This window comes from Salvia hispanica, chromosome 2 (assembly GCF_023119035.1).
Source record: "Salvia hispanica cultivar TCC Black 2014 chromosome 2, UniMelb_Shisp_WGS_1.0, whole genome shotgun sequence".
Classification (NCBI taxonomy): Eukaryota; Viridiplantae; Streptophyta; class Magnoliopsida; order Lamiales; family Lamiaceae; genus Salvia; species Salvia hispanica.
The window spans coordinates 22,868,413-22,889,142 of NC_062966.1; the positions used below are offsets into that span (position 1 = coordinate 22,868,413).

A 20,730-nucleotide genomic window follows, 5' to 3' on the forward strand; every position below is an offset into this window, starting at 1 on the left:
AAATTAGCTCCAATATTTTTGTAGAGAAATAATTATACTCCTATTATTTTATGGACAACATGATAACATGACTAAGATATGTACATAGGTCAATATAAATATTTATTGTGTCACATCATAGGTTTGTGGGATGTGATCTATTAACATAAATCTAGAACACAAAAGCATTGCTGTATACTTTTATAGGAATAAAATTTTGGATAAATAATTACCTGAATTATCTCCTAAAATAATCTAGATACACTTAGATCCTTTTCAAATATGCTCTCATTTTGAATCTAGATAAATAGACACATCTTATTGATATCTCATTCCAACTAAAGATTATCATGTGAGCTTCAATTCATCCTTTGACAAATTACAAAATCGAGGAGTTTATAGTAAATAAACATTGAAAAGAAAGTTTGCTTTATCAAAAGATGTAACCATAGTGAAAGAGAGATAAATTTGTGTAATAAAGTGGCTCCAAACAATGGGTGAAAAAAGCAACTTCCAAAGTACTATGACAAATGTCAAATCGATATCTCATACACCTAAGCTTTTGGCATTTATTTCTTCAATTTTCTTATTATTTTTCCATATAAAGTTTTGAATTTGGGAGAATTATTTGTCCAACTGAAAATGAAATCACAACGCAGTATATTACTTCTCCACGCCACGTACGTGTCCATGCAAAATGTGTTTTACAAAAATATAAAACTAGGAAATCAGTTATAAAGAAAAAATGAAAGCAACTGATGAGTTAAATAATTTATAATTTACTAATGTATGAACATCTCAAATCTTTACCGTGCATAGCAACAAAAGGGCGACCCCAACAATTTCTGGAAAAATAAAGGGAAAATTTTTAAGGGATATTATAGTAAATTTACTTTTTATTAATAAATAAATAAATAGTACAAGTAGTAGTAATTAGTATTATGAAAATATGTAGTATAATTTTTTGGATCGATCGTAATTTTACCGTCATGTTTTCATTTTTTTCGAATTCAATTCGAATTGTTCGAATTCTTAGGTACATGTTTTCCTCATAAAATTCCGTCTCTTAATACGTTATCTACATTATCAAACATGTTTTTAATTTGTATTAGCAGCGTGTCATTTATCACTCTATCTCAATCGCAATCGCTTTAATTTCATGACGCAAATAGATATCTACATATGGTCATGACAGTAAAACCAGAATATTTTATTGGGCCCGATCGTATAAAGCCCGGCTCATCCAAGAATCAATGTATTTATTTAATGTTTGGAAATTTATGAATTGAACAAATATTACGAATTTATTTTTATTTTTAAGAATTTAATAGTACGAAATGAACCATGAACGCTTTTAGACTAATAGGGGTACTGCAGTAGGTGATGCATAAGAAGAACATAATTAATTAAATAAAGATTCAGAGTAAATAATTGAGGTATGTATATATGGAATATTACTACGAATAAAGTCAAAGATTTGAAGAAGTACTCTCCAATGAAACTACTCAATATGATTGATTTTGTACCTTTCGTTGAATGGTCAGATTTTGCAGAGCGCAAACAAACATTGAGTATTCACCTCTTTTATATAGGCTAATTAAGCATAGTAAAATGGAATTAATAATAATTGAGAATTAACCAAGCTCCCAAATTTATAACATAGGAGTGCATACTTTTGTCTAGGTTGTAAAGTTTAGGTTCGAGAATCTCTATGACATTTCTTAAGTTAAATTTTGCTTAATTCAGTTAGCTGAACGCATCAATCTCGTGTGTTTCTTGGTGGATAGTTTGTTATTCTTTTGTCGTTCTTAGACTTTTTCCGTTTCAACTCAAACTTTATTTTACTATGCTCACTTATTCTTTATTTCGATTACATTTCTTATATCGCATTGCAATAAATTTAACTCGAATTTATGTGTTGTGTATGGTCTAATTAATTATTTTCATTGCTCCTATGTTCATAGATTATTCTTTCATTTTATCGAAAAATAAAATTTCTTAAAATTTAATTATAATAAAAAATAATTAAATAAAAAAGTGGCAGCTCGGCAAGAGATACACTTTACCTAAGTGGAATCAAGACAGGTCAGTCAGTGATTTGCCTTTGTCGTATCCCACTAGTTAAAGCAAATTTTCCCCACCAGAATTTTATGCATATTCATGCAGCCAACTACTTTAATAAATTTATCATGCTTATAATTTAAATCTAAATCTAATTTTCCTTATTCTTATACTCCTATAATTGATGGTTCTCCACTAATCAAATTACTGTGAATAGCTAACGAAATTCGAATTTTAAGTCACATAATATTCGAAATAAAAATATCTAACGAAATTCAATCTTTTTTAATAATTCATGAATTGGATCTTTAATAGTTAAAACTTACTCCCTCCGTCCCTGATAATTTGACCCAGTACTCCATTTTTGGATCGTCCCACATAATTTGTCTCATTTCACTTTTACTATTTTTGGTAGTGAACCTCATATTCCACTAACTCATTTCTACTCACATTTTATTATAAAATTAATACTTTAAAAGTAGAACTCACGCCCCATCAACTTTTTCAACTCACTTTCCATTATATTTCTTAAAACTCGTGCCGGGTCAAAGTATTCCAAATTATCTGAGACGGAAAAAGTAAAAGATTGAGTAGGTAGAAATCTTCTTCCTTTTTCCATTGTTATATTTATATTCCGAAGTTTTTCTATTTTTATTATTCCATAGCTCATAAAACATTTGACTTTAACGTTTTTAGTATATTAAAAAAATCACCTTTTCAGATTTGAGCAAATGATTTCACAAAGCAAAAACACAACTTTGTTTTTTTAATATTTTTCCCACATATATTTTCCCTCTTTATTTCAACTAAATTCGGCATTATTGCATGTACACTAACACCATGCACCAAAATCCAAAATCATCAACCGAAAAAAAAAAAAAAAAAAAAGCCCCAAACATTTCTGAAAAAAAAAAAAAAAAAAAAAAAAAAAAAAAACAGTCAATACGAAAGCGGCGATTTGCAGGTCTGCCGCTTCAAATCGCTGTAGAACTTCATGATAAACCTCTCCGCCGCCTCATCCACGTGATTATCCTCCTCCGCATTGCACAGCGGGAACGGCGAGTCCGTGATCCGCAGCTGCCGCACCATCGGGCTCGGCCCGAACCCCGGCAGCGCCGGCGACGCCACCTCCAGCGCCGCCGCCAGCGCCGCCGCGTCGATCGGCGCGGCGCGCTTTCCCCGCTTGAAGGAGGGGAAATTGAAGGCGGGGCTGGTGCCGCAGCTGAACTCGTACTCCTTGATCGGCCGCGCCGCCGCGGCGCCGTGGTGGAAAATTAGGTTTTGGATGGCGGCTTTTCCGGCGATTTTGCCGCGCTTCATCATCAGGCTGAGATCGGCGAGGAGCTTCGCCTTGGAGATGCCTTTCCGCAGCATGAAGTAGAGAACTCGGACGATTTTCCAGAATTTTTTGGCTATGATTGGCAGATTTTGCTCCATTTTTCTGTTTTTGAAGAGGAGATGAAGTGTTTGATCGAATGATTGTGTGAGAGGGGAGATGAGTGGTATTTAAAGAGGGAGATGGTGGGCTTTGGTGGGTTGTACGCGAAGGGTGGGCGCTTTGGAGAGTTGTACGTTGGGGAAAGTGAGGTAAGGTTGCACGGAACGTTAAAGTTGTTGTACTCCTACATAATTATTTGGTGATTAATAATGGGAGTACCTGTGGTTTGGAATATTTTTGGTACTATTATTATTATTGAGTTTTGAAATAAAAAGTTATAGGACGTTACGTACATTGTGGATCATACATTTCATGTGTCTACTTTCTTGATTCAGGTACTCATATGACTAGAAGTTATAGAATATAGTCCATTTTATGCAAATATAGTTTACAATTTTATTACTAGAAGTAAATAGGTGACATATATATGGAAAAGATTTATTGAGAAAAATATTATGGCAGACATAATACTTCCTCCGTCCGCCATTAGGAGTCTCATTTATAGGTGACACGTGTTTTAAGAAATGTTAAGAAAAGTGAATGGAAAAAAGTTAGTGAAATAGGAGTCTCACTTGTATATAATAGTTTTAAATGAAACGTGAGTGACATGAGTTAGTAGAAGGTGTGACCTTATTAACATTTATGGTAAAAATAAACCGGGACTCCTATTCATGGACGGACTAAAATGGAAAAGCAAGACTACTATTTGCAGACGAAGAGAGTACAAGATTGGTATATGCTATGTTTTCTAAAATTAGTTTGATTAATACTAACTTTTAGGAGATTTAAATTATTGATAAAGGGTTTTCACATAACAATTTATATATAATTCGGATTGATTTTGATGGGCCGATAAAAGAAAATAGCTACTACCTCTGTTCCTGAAAGTTTGTCACAGGTTACCATTTCGGTCTATCCCTGAAAGTTTTCACAATTCACTTTTTACTATTTTTAATAATGAACCTCATATTCCACTAATTCATTCCTACTCACATTTTATTATAAAACTAATATTTCAAAAGTAGGATCCACATCCTAGCTACTTTTTCAACTCATTTTTCATTACATTTCTTAAAACTCGTACCGGGTCAAAGTATGACAATATTTGGGGGACGGAGGTAGTAAAAAATATAATAATGGTTGGGGGCATGGGGCTTAGCCTGCCAGTGGTGAGATCTATTCGTGAGTATTGTTCTCTATTAATCCCTATTACTTTCATTTTTTTCATTTTGTTCATTTAAGTTTGATTCTATCATCTTAAAAAAGATGTCAATATTTTTATAAAATAAAGTTTGATTAATTCTTTGATTCATTTGTTTTTAATTTTACAAAAAATAGGAAAATCTAGTTTTAATTTAATGTAATTTGTCAAATTAATGAAATAAATAATTATTTTTAAAATATTAGAATCAAATTAAATGGAAATTCAAGGAGAAAGAAGCTCATATAAAACATGTAGTACTATACTATAAGGTATAAACCATGTGTGCGTCTCTATTAATGAAAGTATAGTAAGAGAATTAGGACAAATAGTTATTGAATCAGAGTCATGACGACTTCTATTACAACCAAGATTCATAGTGGTGATCAGTTTCTAAATTAACTTCGCGTACACTTGCGAATTAAAAATTAAAACTTCTTAACTTTTAGTTCTATTTTGAAACCTTGAGAGAGCCCATTTCGACTAAAATTTTCGATTATGTTCAATAAATACATCAATTTTAACAAATATATACAATAAGTAAGATATTTTTTAAGCATCTGCTCTTTTCAATGTATGCTGATCATGTTGATGAGTCTAAGCCAATGATATTCAATACTATTACTATTAATTAGCTCGATAGTTTAGTTTGGAGAATACAAAGTTAATGTGTGAAAAAATCATTTAAAATTATATTGTGAGACGTGCTTAAATTTTAACCAAAAATTGAAACACTAAATTGTTAGATTCTAATAATCTCGGAAACCCAAATTACTATAGGAGTATCACGAATCAATCTCAAGTTATTTAATTGTCAGACATTATAAAAATCTGACAGAATGGTCATAAAAAAAGGTTTAAGACATTGAGCCATAAATTCAGAAAATGTCCAGACTATGTTTGAAACTTCTTTATTAGTGGGTTTTCTAATGAACAAGGATTTCAATTTTTTATCCTGTTATATATGTTTTGTATGCATAGATGTCAAAAAAAATTTTATGGTTTAATGAACATAAATTTAGAGGTCACGCCACAGAAGACTCGAATCTGAGACTTTTGGTCTCAGACATTATTAACTTCTCTATCGTTTGGCCAACTCACGTGTTGTCAAACTTTTTTTTAATTACATGTTATGTAGGTAAGTATTATGTGATACATAGGCGAGACACACTGTATTATAATAGGAAAAGTCTTAACATTCCATGTAGATGAGATTCGAACCTGGAGAACTTATAAATCGAGTCTTGTAGTGAAGATGATTAGTAATTAACTAAGGTGATTAACGATAATTAAGTCTATACTTAAAAGTTGATTGATAATTAGCTGTACATTATTGTTTACAAGACAAAATTCTACCTTCGAATCTTGCGTGTCTTTAGAAATATATTCTCTGCAAAAAAAGAGTTTATTTGTTTATATTATCAAAGTGTGGATCAGCCAGTTTGGTCGCGACATTATGAAAATTAATCTAATTAAACATGATTTGTGACTAATTACTTAATTTTGTAACACCTTTAAAATTAACAAAAAGAAATAACTATAATTGAGAGGATTCGCCTTTATTTTTGTCGAAGATCCACTCCCACTGATTAACTAAACATAAAGATTTTATCTGTCTTTGATATCTAACTACTTGCATTATATTAAATGATTTTTTCTACATGTTCTTGTTTCCAATTCTAAGTATATTATTCACGTCATTCGTTACAAACTTACAAGAAATATATAGAAATATCTGTCAAAATAAATTATTTGATGTCTATATATTTTATTTTCCATATCTAAAAACTTCAAATTAAATCATTCTTTTAGTGCAATTAATTTCATCTTAAATATAATGGATTTACATATTAAATGCAATATTTTTAGTATTTTTAATTTTCGCGATAAAAAATCACTCACCCTTTTCATTTATTTTTTTAATATATATTTATAATATTTTTTAGCCATGAAGGTCTGCATGCAAGTGTGAAATTTCAAGTTTTTTCTGACATGTTCATATTTCTTTCAAACCACATGATTATAGACTATAAATAATTAAATATTCCTAGACACAAAAACACATCATATTTTTATCAGAACTTGTTTAATTATCTATTATATCAGGTGTCAACTGGATATTTATTGAGATATTTTTTTACTAAACCTGTCAAGATATTTGAAGATCTAACATGCCAACCCCGAATCGATTGGCAAAGATATATTGCAGTCTACACTTGTCAACAATTAATAAAAAACATATGAAACCAGTAATTTTTAATTTATAGACTTTTTCCATATCTTACAATTTAAAATCGAGAATATTAATTAATTAAAAATAAATTAACATATTATTATATAGTTTCCCTTTTGTAATTATCTAGAAAAAGGTTAGCCTTTTCAAATTAAATACTATATGCAAATTTAGGGGGGAAAAATTAACTTTTCTAGTGAATATTAGCAAAATTATCTTCAAATCAAATTGAAAATCACATTTGAATTCATCATCTTTTTTTTCATGATATATTCTTTACAAATTACAAGGCATATATAAACTATATATGTGGTACTTGTAAGTTGTATCATACGCTTTGGTTTAATATATATCGATATTTACTATTTTCACTCATATGCATCCAATTATGAAATTTAGTCAAGCTCAAATATTTATACATAACTTCATTCCACGAACTTAATAGCACAATTAACATTACCATAGTAATTAATTAGTTTGTTCTGCCATATATAATCATGATCATGTCTGACTGAAATTCAAAGAGAATTAGTATTAATAAATTAATAATAAGGTGGTCCATGATTAATGATTGAAGCTAATTAAATTAGCAAATGTGAATGTATTTGTTGTAGAATGGTTGTAGAAGAGTAGTAGTAGAACAAGTCATAATTGTGTGCTGCCCTTTTTGCCCCACATTTTCCTTTGCCATTAAGTTCTTACCATTCCTAGTAACCAATCACGTCTTCTCACTACATTAATTTTAAATATATGGAAACATTACGCAATGATATTCAAATTTGGGTTGATTGTTAAATCTAGATTTCTTTTTGTGATTTTGACGTACTAATATTCAATGGATTTAGTTAGAGTAGTGCTAAAGCCTAAAAGCACATAATAAGTGTACACATAACTGACATAAGCTATCATCTTATGTATAGTCTAATCGTGTTTATGGGCGAACGGATAAAGAATATTGGTAGCGACTTTATTGATTCAATTTTCTTATAGTCGAATCATTTTCATTTCTTTCTCTAATTTCAACCTTCTTAATTCTTTTTTCGATTATATCGGAAAATTTCAACCAAAATAATAATAAAATAAACAAATTAAAATATATAATGTGGTAGGGCTTAAGCCTCTTCGCCGGTAAAGGTTGTGTCTGCCCTTGGTCGTATGAATCGTGTTAATTATGCCAACAACAGTAAAATCAATTGCGCCAATTGTACGTATCAAAATATATAGATTAATATACTAATTATTTTAAATTTGAAAAAGTAAAAAGTGAACATCAAACATATATATAGTTTATTGATTATGGATATAAAACCAATGTAATTATCAATTTTGGCTATTCTTACATTTTGTAACATAAAACTACTACTAGTAGACTACTTTATAAGACAAATATCAATATACATCCAGCCTTTGATATTTAGTACTGTCACAAATCAATGCATACAGTGAATTTCATTTGCATACCTTCAATAAACGGCATGAGTAATAAATTGAACAAATTATAAATATATTTCAGAAAGAGACCAAAAGATGAGATTAAATGAGTCCAAAAGAGGAGGTTAAATAGAAATGGGCCGGCGTCCACCATTTGGGTTTAGTTACTCCTACACCAAATTCAAATGCTCAAAAAAATTTACTACTTATTTTATAAGTATCTGTTATACTTTGACTCAGCCTTCAAATTTGAAAACGGTAAAGAAAAAGATAATAGGATGTTAGTCTCACTTTTATGTAGTATTTATTTTCGAATGAAATATGAGTTAATTGAGATAATGAACTGTAAGGCATATGCCTCATTTATTAAAAATAGTCAAAAGATTGTGCCATGCACATAATGAAATATGAGATATATGTTTACAAACGGATGGGATACTTTTGTAAATAATGAGAATCATTTGCAGAGCAATAATTTCAATTAAATTCTTTTTTAATTGAAATATGTTGATAATAATCCCTCATTTAATCTATGATCAAAATTATTTTTATTTACATTTTGGTCATGGTAACTCGCAATTCCGAACTATTAATTAGATGAAAAACACTTTATCAGCTAAGTGACACGCTTCATCCTTGAATTATTAAGTTACAAAAAAAAGTATTATAATCCCCACGAGTCCAATTCAACAATAACGAACCAATGTATTTGACTCTATTTTTTTTCCTTTGAATCGTGTGGTCTGTTTTTTGTTAGATTTGGGGTTCATAAGCCCTTACAAATATTATAAATACATCTTAATTGGACGGAAAGTGCTTTAAGGACCAATATACACATGATTAAATATAAAGTTAATTGTGACCATTTTGTGCATAGTATTCCAATCACAAAATAATTATTTTAGAGCCGTTGGAAATTGGGAATCATGATGAATGGAAATTGTACAAGAAATTGAGCCGTTGGTCCTATATGTTTTCCTTAACATTGGAGGTTTCTCACTCCATTACAAGCAATAATTATGCCAAGAAATATCAAGAAAAACATCCAATCTTCTAAAAGACCACCTACTTTGTCTCTATTTTGTCTCTTCGTTTTAACATTTTATACAAAAATGTTCTAATCTAGCGGAACAAGTGAATAGAACATTGAGATATTTTCGTAAAATGTTAAAACAATATGACAATATATATCGAAAATTAACCCTTAATTAATTTTATAATATAATTAGTTAAATCTTAGTTATTTCCTAAAGGATTCACTTTGATTTAATTATTTATATATGCATTAATCAACAATATTCTTAAGACGAAATTATGTGTCTATTACATGGAAAATTGGCGTTGGGGATTTAAATTAAATTACAATTTTTTTTATTTAGTTGGCTCATTACCAAAAATCCTTGACATTAGATGTAGACGCGGTTTATATTATGTTTAAATAATGACTTCATTTTGTTAATTTGCAGCACTCGAAATTTCTAACAACTAATTAGCAAATCGAGTCGTATATTGTTTACATACATATATTCAAACGAAAAAAAGGTTGTGCTTCAATAATATTTATTCAATCACTTTAATTTTATTGAACTTGTCTATTCGCTACAAAGCAAAAAATAATTCTTATATAAAATTAAATCAAGTGAGTTAGTGCATTTTTTGTTACTAGCCCTTAATGAAAAGACCAAATTGTTCGATATATCATAAATATATCTAACCTAATTAATCGTAAATAATAGTATAAATAAAATGAGAATCCAGCTGTTTACAACCTTGAAGAAAACATGGGGAAACAAAAGCCTCTCCATTATGCATAAAGTGAAGCATGTGTACTAATTTGTTTGTTTTTTATGCTCTAATTAAGAAAGCTTAATTAAGCTCTAATAACCCTACTCTCTCACTTTTGTGTTCTTTTTTGAAGCATTCAAAACACTTTTTTCCAACATCACAATTTTTTGTTTGAGGAATTAAGGTGTATTATTGGCTGGAAAATGCTTTTGACCAGACTCTTCAACTTGAGCACAAATTAAATTGGTTTAGTTTAAGTAGTTGGATTTGGAAAAAGATATTAAGGAGAAAAGTGGGGAGTTTAGGTCATGAAATTGCTGTTTTATTAGCTGTATGCCAAAGGGCTTTCTTGAATTCATGAATATAATGTCGGCTTGGACTAAGCTTTCTTAACTAATTAGCACATTTGGAATTTGAATATTGAGTTTTATGGAAAATCCAAAGGAAAATATGGATTGCTAAATTTCGGTTTCAAGAGAATTTTATGGGTGAATGTTCATTGGAGTTTTACAATGTCACTCAAGTGAAAATTGTTTTAATTTAATTTAAGGTGAAGTGAAGGTTGTGAAACACATAATTACATAATTATTCGTTGCAGATTTTCTAGCAGCGGTTGGTACTATTATTGTAATCGATAAAACATCATGTCCTATTGCATGTTGTTATCAATAAAAAAACAATAGTTTTATCGACCGAGATTTCCGCCAATATCCTATTTTTTCATTGGTAAAAAAAGTGTTATTGACAATAATTTATAGTATGTTGGTAATTTTTTTAGCTGCATACTACGAACATTTCACACCGGTAATTTTTTCGGTAATCCAACTTCTTTTTTTGCAGTGTATTGTTTTGTCGAACCTTTACTCATCAAGTAAATTGGCTTCGATTATTTTCTTTTACCAAAAAAAATGTAATGGATGATGAACCACTGCACCACCATATAAGTTATATCTCATGTGGAAATAAAAACCAACTCAAGATCTTGTCTTAAATCCTAATTAAAGAGAATCTTTTTGTATCTAGTTCTTTAATTAGATAATTAGATGTAAATGATAGCACTAAGCATAGTATAATGAAAGCGATTACTATTAAACTTAAAGTTTAGTTACACAAAATATATCACCAAGATCACGAGCTCACTCGCAAACATGCAAGTGGATTTCGAATCAAAATTCAAAATCAATTTAAGCCTTTTTTACAGCTAGCCATGAGGCCAGCTAAGAAAACTAAAGCCAATAGTTTTATTGAGCTAAAATTGGCAAATGGTAGGCTTAGCTTTAGCAAAATCAAATCAATTAATAGAAAAAAGTGCATAATAAATGATGAAATTGAGTAAGCATTGAAACAGGGAAAGCCAAGATTGGGTGTACTAGTACGTACCACAATCAAATCCATTTTTTAGTTGTATACTTTAGGTATTGGAAATGCACATGTTCAAAAAGATAGAGTCGTTTTCTTCCCAATCCATAGTTTTTCTAACATAATTAACTCATAAATGATATTCGTTTGGAAACAACAAAAAAGCAAAGGCATTGCTATAAAATCCAATCTTTGGAGCCTTACCTTCCTTTTTTTGATGCAAAAATGCTCAGAGTTATAGTAGAGGCGAGCTAAAAATATAAGTAAAAATCCAAGAAAAAAAAAACACAAAAATCTCGCAACAAGTAATTACAAAGAACAAATAACACCAACCAACTGAAGACGATAAGAAAACAATGACTTAAACAATCAAGACTCAATCTTATCAAGTTGACATGTCGAAGCAAAAGAGCAAAACTAAAATAAACTTCAAGTGATCAAACCTGGCTACGAGATCTAGATCCTTAACTTATCATGTACGGTCTCTTGTGTCCATCAATTTCTAATTTGCTCCATTAGTCATTCATTTGTTCGAGCTTGAAAAAATCAACCGGACTCCAACCTCTAGCCAATGTGTCTAGCCTTCAAAATAGGCACTTCTTCTTGAACTATCACATAGCCCAAAATCTTAAAAATAACTTTATTTTGAATATCTCAATTAAATCATGCAAAAGTTTCTTAAACCTCTGGAATGGGGTACATTTCCACACGATTGGATGAATAAATAGATAAAGAATTAAAGATTTTGTTAGAATTGGATAAATAAATAGATAAAGATTGACAATAATAATTGGTGTTGCTATTTCATAATAAACCTAAACCAAATGATTGATTTTGATTTTTGCCACGGAAGGCTTTCCTTTTCCTTACCCCAATAGGTTAGTGGGATTTTTGGGTATTTTGCATTTGTAAAAAATAGTAGGAGTAACTTTTTCAGTTATTTATTAATTATTATATATCAAGTTATATGGCAACTGGGAGGGACACGTGGCCTTTGGAAACCTAACCTTTGTTGCTAAGTAAACCACCATTGGCAAAGTTACAAAATAGGGAGAGAGTTAGAGGAAACTTGTTTGCTTCAAAAGAAAAGTTTGAAAGTGAGAGAATAATTTTATATTCACCATTAACTCCCCCCTTTTTTTAGTGTGGATCCCCCTTCTATTGACATATATTTGGAAATTAAAAAAATAATAGGATGAAAATTTAAAACCCCCACTTTCATACTTGAGTTCAATTTTTTTCCCTTCAGTGATTGTTAATTTCTCAACCACTTTCACAATATTAGTAGCAATAAGCCAATATATATATGTTTGCATTGGTTAAGCGAAAACTCCCCCACTTTATTATAACGAAGAAAATCTTTTATCCCATTATTATTGGTTAGGAATCTCACGTCTTTTGATGAATTATACTTTAGCTAAATAGCCTAAATGTGCATAGTTATAATAACACAAAGTAACAATAAATATCATCGAACTATATATAATTATATACTTTACAATGCACAACGGATAATTCATGAGTATAACTAGTAAAGAAAAATTTCATATAATGGATCTTTTATTTTATTTTTTTGCATGTGTGAATCTCTTCCTTTTTTATGTATATGTCAAATGAGATGTGACCATGAAATGATTTAACTAAAAAAAATCAACGCGTTGGTTTGAATAAACACAAAATGAGAGGAAACGTGAATTTGATATCGAAACAATATAAAGTTTTACAAGCGTTGAAAGTAAATAAAGTTGGAAAGAAAGCCACTTTAACAAAGCATACAATTCATACTAGTACCAAATAATTGCAAGTTACCTATACATGATATTTTCCTCTAATCATTTCACAAAAATCTTAGTAATTCATAATATCTACCCATAACTGCCTCTGCAAAAGTAATTACATATGGCTAGTCATATCAATATTGGTCATATCATGAAAATGGAAGTCAGAGAATCCGGAGCTATTATATGTAAAATCGACTGCAATTCTAAAGAATGAATTAACATATCATCGAGCGAGCACTCAATTAAGTGCAAAGAAGCAAAGCACGTTATTGACAAAGCACTTTATGGAGTGCTATACTGATTGTACGTAATTAATATTATGAGTTAGAAATTATTTTATGCAACTTAATTTTTGAAGCACATTTAAATATTTAATCATGATTTGATTTAGGTCGATTGCAATAAATACATTGGTTTCGGTCGAAAACCATTGGGAAGGGAAAATGTGGATGTAGTGAACTGAAGGAATTTTAATTGAACAAACTTAGGCAATAAACAGCCAAACAATAATTGGATGAAATTATTGATAAATATTAAAAATGTCACGTTTATTAAAGTGGAGTACGTAGTACTTTCTCTAAAGCTCAATGTACAACCCCTCTCCCTATAAATACACGCCCTTCACATTGCTCCACTCATTCAACCAATTCTTCCTCCAAAACTCAAAACATCAACTCTCCCAAATTCAAATTCCCAAATCAAAAATTCAATCCCTAAAAACCAAAATCAATTACAAAAATGGAGCAAAATCTCCCAATCATCGCGAAGAAATTCTGGAGCATACTGAAAGTAGCGTACTTCATGCTGAGAAAAGGCATTTCAAAGGCCAAATTGCTCTCCGATCTCAGCACCATGATGAAGCGCGGCAAAATCGCCGGAAAAACCGCAATGCACAACCTCATCTTCCACCACCACCACCACGGCGAGGCGGCGCCGCCACTGCCGGAGGAGTACGAGTTCAGCTGCCGCAGCACGCCGGCGTTCCGGCTGCCGTTCCACCTCGGGAAGCGGAAGCAGGCGGCGGAGATGGAGCTGTGGGCGGCGGCGGTGGAGATGGCGTGCAGCGCGGCGCCGTCGCCGGCGCTGCCGGGGTTCGGGAGGACGCCGGCGGTGAGGCAGCTGAGGATCACGGACTCGCCGTTCCCGCTGAGGGAGATCGACGAGGATCACCGCGTCGATGAGGCGGCGGAGGAGTTCATCACCAAATTTTATAGGGATTTGAAGAAGCAAAATGGGGCTTGATTTGATTTTTACTGTGTGTTTGTGTGTTTTTTTTGGAGATTTTGGGGGAAATGGAAGCATGTTGCAATTTTTATGTGCTTATGCTTATGGATATTTTGAATATTTTTATGGGTAGAAATAATGATAAATATTGGTATATTTAGGAATGTTTTAGGTTTGTTGTTAGTCAAGGAAATGTAATTTAGCAATATACGAAGGAATAAAAAGAATTATCTGTGAATGTATATATTGATGTGCTTTTGATTCATTGATTCTTCTTTTTCTGCAAATTTTTTAGGCATTTTGTGTTTTATTTTGTAATACTCTATATAGGAGTATAATTTAATTATATTTTGGTTACAAAAGTCTAGGAAAATTGGGATACCGCTTGATTTTGCTTATGTTTCTGGTCTCTTCAAAATTCAACTCTCATTTTTTGTGATTTATCTTAGTCTCAAATAAATTCTCAAACATCAAGTAAATTCATAGCCACAAAAGCATAAACGAAACAAGAAATCGTAAACAACTAAAAACATTGAGAATTGGCGATGAAATGCAACTTAACTTGCTAGATATTGGAAGGTATAAATACCATATTGAGAAAGTAAATTGGTAATTATTGAAAATTCTCCTAAAGGCAGGAAAACTTCAAATGATGGGAAGTATTTAGATCATAGTCAAGTTTTGGGATGATTGGAAAAAATGTCACTTGGAACATAAATTGACGCTATACTATTCCCCATATCTCTCTAAAATTTCAAAATTCATTTGTTACCTTATTTCAATTTCGTATTTCATTTCATAAATAAATTTTGAAACATATGGTAAAACAAAAATAATCATGAACATAACAAAGCTACTAGTACTGAAAAATAGAGAACAGATATAAATGGAAACCATTATAAATTATGAATAAAGTAGAAACTAGAATACTTCAAACAGAGGTCTAAACATTTCCTTAAAAGGTAAGTTTTCAAACAAGACATCAACCATAAACAATTGCATAGACCCAAAAGGGAAAAAGCAGTATCTAAGCAAAATACAGACATCAATAGTTCTGTAAACAGAAGCAAAACATGTTCAAAACAACTGAGTTTCTTGTTCCATTTCACAATTAAACACCAGCAACCTCAAACAAACGACCAGTTCACGAACATGAAGCAGATGCAATGAGCGTCTTCGTCATCATTCAGAACTTTCCACGCGACTGCTCTCTCGTACGAGACGGGCCTGCCCATGCTCGACATACAGATTCCTCCCGGGAGAGTCGCAAAACCCTGTCGTATAAACTCGTTTATCAAATTTTTCCGCGTCAAGAAAAAATTGGCTAGATTAGTAGCGAGCGTGTGTTTTGCTCACCTGATTCATTATCCGTGGGAACTCGGAGCAGATGTTCTTTCGGCCGTGATCATCGAGTATTTTCTCCAGAGAGATGTCTTGAAGCGCAACGAGGGTCGTCTCCAGCATGTCTACGCCGGCCTGGTTTGCAAACGTGAAATCTGATGCTGCCTGCATAAGTATTGCGAGTGAAGCATCATTACATATTGTTTCCTTCGATCAACTTTCATAGATACGAGCGTTGCAATCGTACCTTCACAGAGCAGCACATGATAGCATCCGAATGGTGCCACAGTGCTTTAAGGATGGAATCGTTCCCTCCACCGTTCGTTTTGAGAAGCTCGACTCCCATAAAGTTCCTAGAAAGAAACAGTGCACGAAGATTTAAGGAAAGTCGAGTGAGGACGTGTGCTTTGGGAGTACCTTAAGACGAAGAATACACATGCAAAATGAGGCGTAAGGTTTACCTATAGCTTTGGCAGATCCAACGCGCGAGGATGTGTGCTTCGGGAGTACCAAGTGGCGAGCGAAGACCGGCATGAGGACCGATGCCAGAGGGGGAGAGAGCTAATGCCACACGTTGAACTGATGATATAATGCTGCGAACGTATTGCCGCGCCATGCACGCGACGTTATCTTGCATGTGGCTTTCAAACGCGAATTGGAAGGCGATTGTCATGACGGACCTTGTAGCGCCACCGTTACTAGAGAGACCGTTGGATGGTTTGTTTCCGGCTGCTCCAGTTTCCAGAGCCGAAGCAAGGTCCAGTGTTCGATTTGGACTGCCAGCTTCCTAAATATTATCAATCCAACAATAATGAATCTATAAATCAAAATAATCAAATACGAGAAACGAGGAAAGCAGCAACTGTGAACTGACCTTGCCCGAATCAAGGGGAATGATGCGAAAGCCAGACGGCAGCAGTGGAGCATCATCAGCGAAGGAGGCATCAATAGGGGCGAATATGAGTTCAGAACACGAGCCTACTGCATTTTCATCCATTCCGCAACAGAGCTGCCATACTTCGAGGGTCAGACAATGAATGGCGCAAGAAAGACAATGAAAACGATCTTTGAAATGCACGTTGAAGACAGAGCTCAAAGTCAATGAACAATGAAAATATCAACAAGTTGGAGACAGCACGTACAAAGAACTTAGCCTCGTGCTAATGATAATAGTTTCCATATACCAAAACACGTTTTAGATATATCGATTCAACAGCAAGAACAAAATATACCTGCAAGAGCAGTACGTCCCTAGGCATCATCGCTTCTTCAGCAGTCTGAGCAATACCTTCCAGTTTAATCACCTCGAGCAGCTATAAAGCATCAGAATATATTGTGTTATAACAAGATAAAGGATCGTAGCGCTTTAAACTATGAAAACAATTTACTTCAAACGGAAAAGAGACAATTCTATACACTTGCCTCTTCGTGCTCAATAGTCTGAGCCAAAGGAAGTATAACTTGGCCTCCGTAGTTACCAACTCGAGGACCTAAGAACGTACAAGGACCAATTTTAACGGCAGCAGCTGAGTAGGCGTCAATATTGGTGTCTGCCCATTCCGATCTATGCTCTCTCAAAAATCGTAGCAGTATTGCAGGAGGCACATTCTGAACCAGAAAAATTAAGATTATGTTATTATAATTACAGCACGTACAAACGAATGCTCATTAGTCAACCGGGAAATATACCCGTGAGGATGATACTAGCTCAACAGCACAAAATCATACTGACCTGAAGAAGCATAGAGGCTTTGGCACACAGGATGGAGCTGCAAATGGAATTATATCCGCTTGCGAAAGAGATATTCAGCCCCATCAGTTTTTCTGGATTCGAGTTCACAAGAATGGTGATATCATCCACGCCATCATTGCCTATCAAAGACCATCCCTCGTCACCGAACCCATTAAGAGCCTCGTTGAATCCTCTGTATAGTGATCAAAACGATTACATGGAAATCACGACCTCACGGAACAAAATACAAATGGAGGAAAGGAGTGATATCTTACCTGCTCAACCGGTGGCTAAGTGCTCGTAGAGCTGCCGGCCTTCTGCCCCAGTTGTTCACACTAGACTGTGAAATGTCGAGAGCTATCTGCCTAAGATGGCGTACAGCCTACAGTTGACACGAAAAAAACAATCATTCACAGCAAAGAATAAGCTTTGCGTCAAGAATGTGGATTGGAAAAATACTGCTGTTGTGATCCTTTGAGCAAGCACAGTCGATGATTCATAGAGCGGGCGCAAAACCTCAGGAACACTCCATGCCTGATGAATAAACGGCAACAACAACAAAGAAAAACCAAGTTATAATAGAAACAACGCGTTGAAGTGGAAAAGCTGTCCAAAACAGCTTTGTGCAACAATAGTTTTAAAAGACAAATCAATCCTCATAACATACTTCCACAACAAATTTAGGTGGATAATCTGCAAATACAATTACCTCCAAATTCATATGATCGACGATGTGGATGATAGAGCCTCCTCCTTCACAAGGTCTGATTAGGTAACCACTAGGCAGCATCTCAGCTCTAACAAAATTCTGAACAGGCGGCATGCTAGGACCATTCTGAGTGTTGCTGAGAGACCTCTCACAAACCACCAAACTGCCATCATCCATGACAGAGGTGAAGCGTAACAACCAAAAGTCGCGACCAGGCGCGAGAGTTGTTGGTGCATACAACTGAAATTTAAAATTCATAGAGCCATGAGTAAGATACAAAGTTAAGGTATTATAGAAATCACGGATATATAGTACTAACTCTACCTGCATGTATAAAAGTTCTATGGTTCCACCATTGGCAGTAGGCAGCACGTTTACCACATCCACAGCTCGGCAATCGCGAAACCATGAAGGTCGATCCTTCAGGATTTCTGCAACCTGGAACATGAAGCAGGATAAAATTCTTAAGTAAGATGAGACTTTAGAAACAAAAGGAAACAGAGTGATGGTATTCTTACTCTGGTGGGTTCTAGACCAACCAGACCGCAAGCTCGTGCTGCCACGCCAGGGCAACCATGAGAAATAGCAACGATTCCAATGGAATCCGGACCAGGCTAACAAAGGTTTACAAAAATAAGGGCATTCAGATTATGAAACATAGTATATTATATAATCCACAATTTTATAGTATAACACGAGGTAGCATAGAATTATTGTAGACGCGGAAGTTTCAGAGAACTCGAATACCTTCATTCCAGGCATTTGGACCCACTCAACGGCAGTTCCAGTAGCCTTCGAAAGAAACTCTGCTAAAGTTTCTTCTGCAATGGACAAAAGTCTAGGAAAATACAAATGACAATGGAACAGTGTGAGCCACCACGTAAAACAAACATCGAACGTTCATTGTACTATATGTAGTAAAATAACAGCTGATATACTCTTACTTCTATTGTAAAAATGTCTAAACAATCATAACCCCCCTACTAACCCTGCAGGACTTGCATCCCTCGGAGGATGCTGAGGCGTCAAGTGGTGCTTTTGACCACTCGTCACCACTGATTCGCAGCTCGTGTCTTTAGTTGAAAGTGGATTCTGCAAGCCAATTGATTAACTTTGTTAATTTACCAAGACCATTATGACACATTAGAAAACTAGAGTTTCATGAAACTAACAACGGTGAGACTAGTTCTAAGATTCTCACATTCGGTGTATGCTGGCGAAAGTAACTGTTTTCATACACCAAGTGTGATACTTGCTTCTGCAACCTATCATTTTCCTCCATCAACAGTTTGTTCATCGCTGTCAGCTTCCGATTTACACCTTGCAGCCTTGACGCTTCTTTTCTTTGCTTCTCTCTGCATCTGTATTCGAAGAGGGAACAATTCAAGATTTTAATTTCCGAACACAAGAATCATAACTTATATAGGACACACTTTTTGTTGCATCAAATTCACTAAACATACACAACCAATCAACTATAGTGCTAAAAACAATCAACACCAATCTGCATATATACCTTCTGTTCTGGAACCAGACTTTGATCTGCTTAGGCTCAATGTGGGATAAAATGGGGCACTCACGAATGAGCTGCTGGCGACGAATGGAGCTTGGTTTTGGACAATCATGGTATAGCCTCTCGAGGGCTTCAACCTGCTCGGGCGTATACCGCACATATTTCCCATTATCCATAGCTGCAGCTGCGGCAGCAGCAGCCGCAGCTGCCTTGCTACTCTCTTTGCAAGACATTGCCATCTTCCACAACTACAACCTCAACTACTACAAACGAAGAATCAATCCTTATTCTCCCCTCCCCACCCCTAATTAAACACCTTAAAACACTTCAGTCTTTCTTCAAGAACCCTTTTTTCAGAAACAATCCAAACATTCTAAAACCCAGAGTCTTGCTTTGCTAAACAACAACTACCCTACATCAAACAGTATCACAAAAAAGTAGGGAATATTCCTTAACCTGATTCTTACTAAAGAAAATTCTGCAAATACAAAACCTAATTGATCAAGAAGCTTAGAGCATAACAAACAAAATACAGCTGAAATATAACAGGTAACTAAATCCCCCTTTCAAACAAAATCAAGAAACACTTATTCTTATCTTCAATTCTTGAATCCACCAAACATCCCTCCAATCCCACCAACTACCCTTCATAATAACTGATTCAATAACCCAACACCAACCCTATTTCACGAAAAGATCGAACCTTTGAGCCTCCCAACACACAGAAGCACACCACACATAAGCATCTCATAGCTGTCTCCAAGATTCCACCTCCCTCCTCTTCAAAAATCGAAACTTTCTTCAATGGATGAAATTTCTGTGACATGCAAAGACACTAGAAAAGCAGAAACACATACACACAAACATGTTACATGGATCTGGGCGTTTGAGCTGAAAATGAGTTGTTGGTAAAGAAAAACAGAAGGGAAAGAAAAGGAACAGA

The 20,730-nt window shown here is 33.8% G+C and overlaps 3 protein-coding genes across 3 annotated transcripts; 1 reads left to right on the forward strand and 2 right to left on the reverse strand.

Moving 5' to 3' along the window:
- Positions 1-2,947: 2,947 nt before the first annotated feature.
- Positions 2,948-3,647, reverse strand: LOC125208034. Its single transcript, XM_048107577.1, has one exon. It carries the CDS (start codon positions 3,475-3,477, stop codon positions 2,980-2,982), a length of 498 nt encoding a protein of 165 aa, XP_047963534.1. The 5' UTR covers positions 3,478-3,647; the 3' UTR covers positions 2,948-2,979.
- A 10,359-nt stretch (positions 3,648-14,006) lies between these two features.
- Positions 14,007-14,510, forward strand: LOC125206494. The gene has a single exon (XM_048105744.1). The coding sequence runs from the start codon at positions 14,007-14,009 to the stop codon at positions 14,508-14,510; it is 504 nt and encodes a 167-aa protein (XP_047961701.1).
- A 909-nt stretch (positions 14,511-15,419) lies between these two features.
- LOC125205973 (homeobox-leucine zipper protein ATHB-15-like) lies at positions 15,420-20,724 on the reverse strand. Its single transcript, XM_048105211.1, has 17 exons — positions 19,791-20,724; positions 19,476-19,635; positions 19,263-19,366; positions 19,022-19,112; positions 18,793-18,888; positions 18,599-18,712; positions 18,275-18,514; positions 18,025-18,099; positions 17,841-17,947; positions 17,566-17,758; positions 17,256-17,441; positions 17,066-17,146; positions 16,708-16,842; positions 16,295-16,620; positions 16,081-16,186; positions 15,849-15,998; positions 15,420-15,766 (listed from the first exon to the last, which is right to left on the reverse strand). The coding sequence occupies exons 1-17, from the start codon at positions 20,024-20,026 to the stop codon at positions 15,620-15,622; spliced, it is 2,547 nt and encodes an 848-aa protein (XP_047961168.1). The 5' UTR covers positions 20,027-20,724; the 3' UTR covers positions 15,420-15,619.
- Positions 20,725-20,730: the final 6 nt, after the last annotated feature.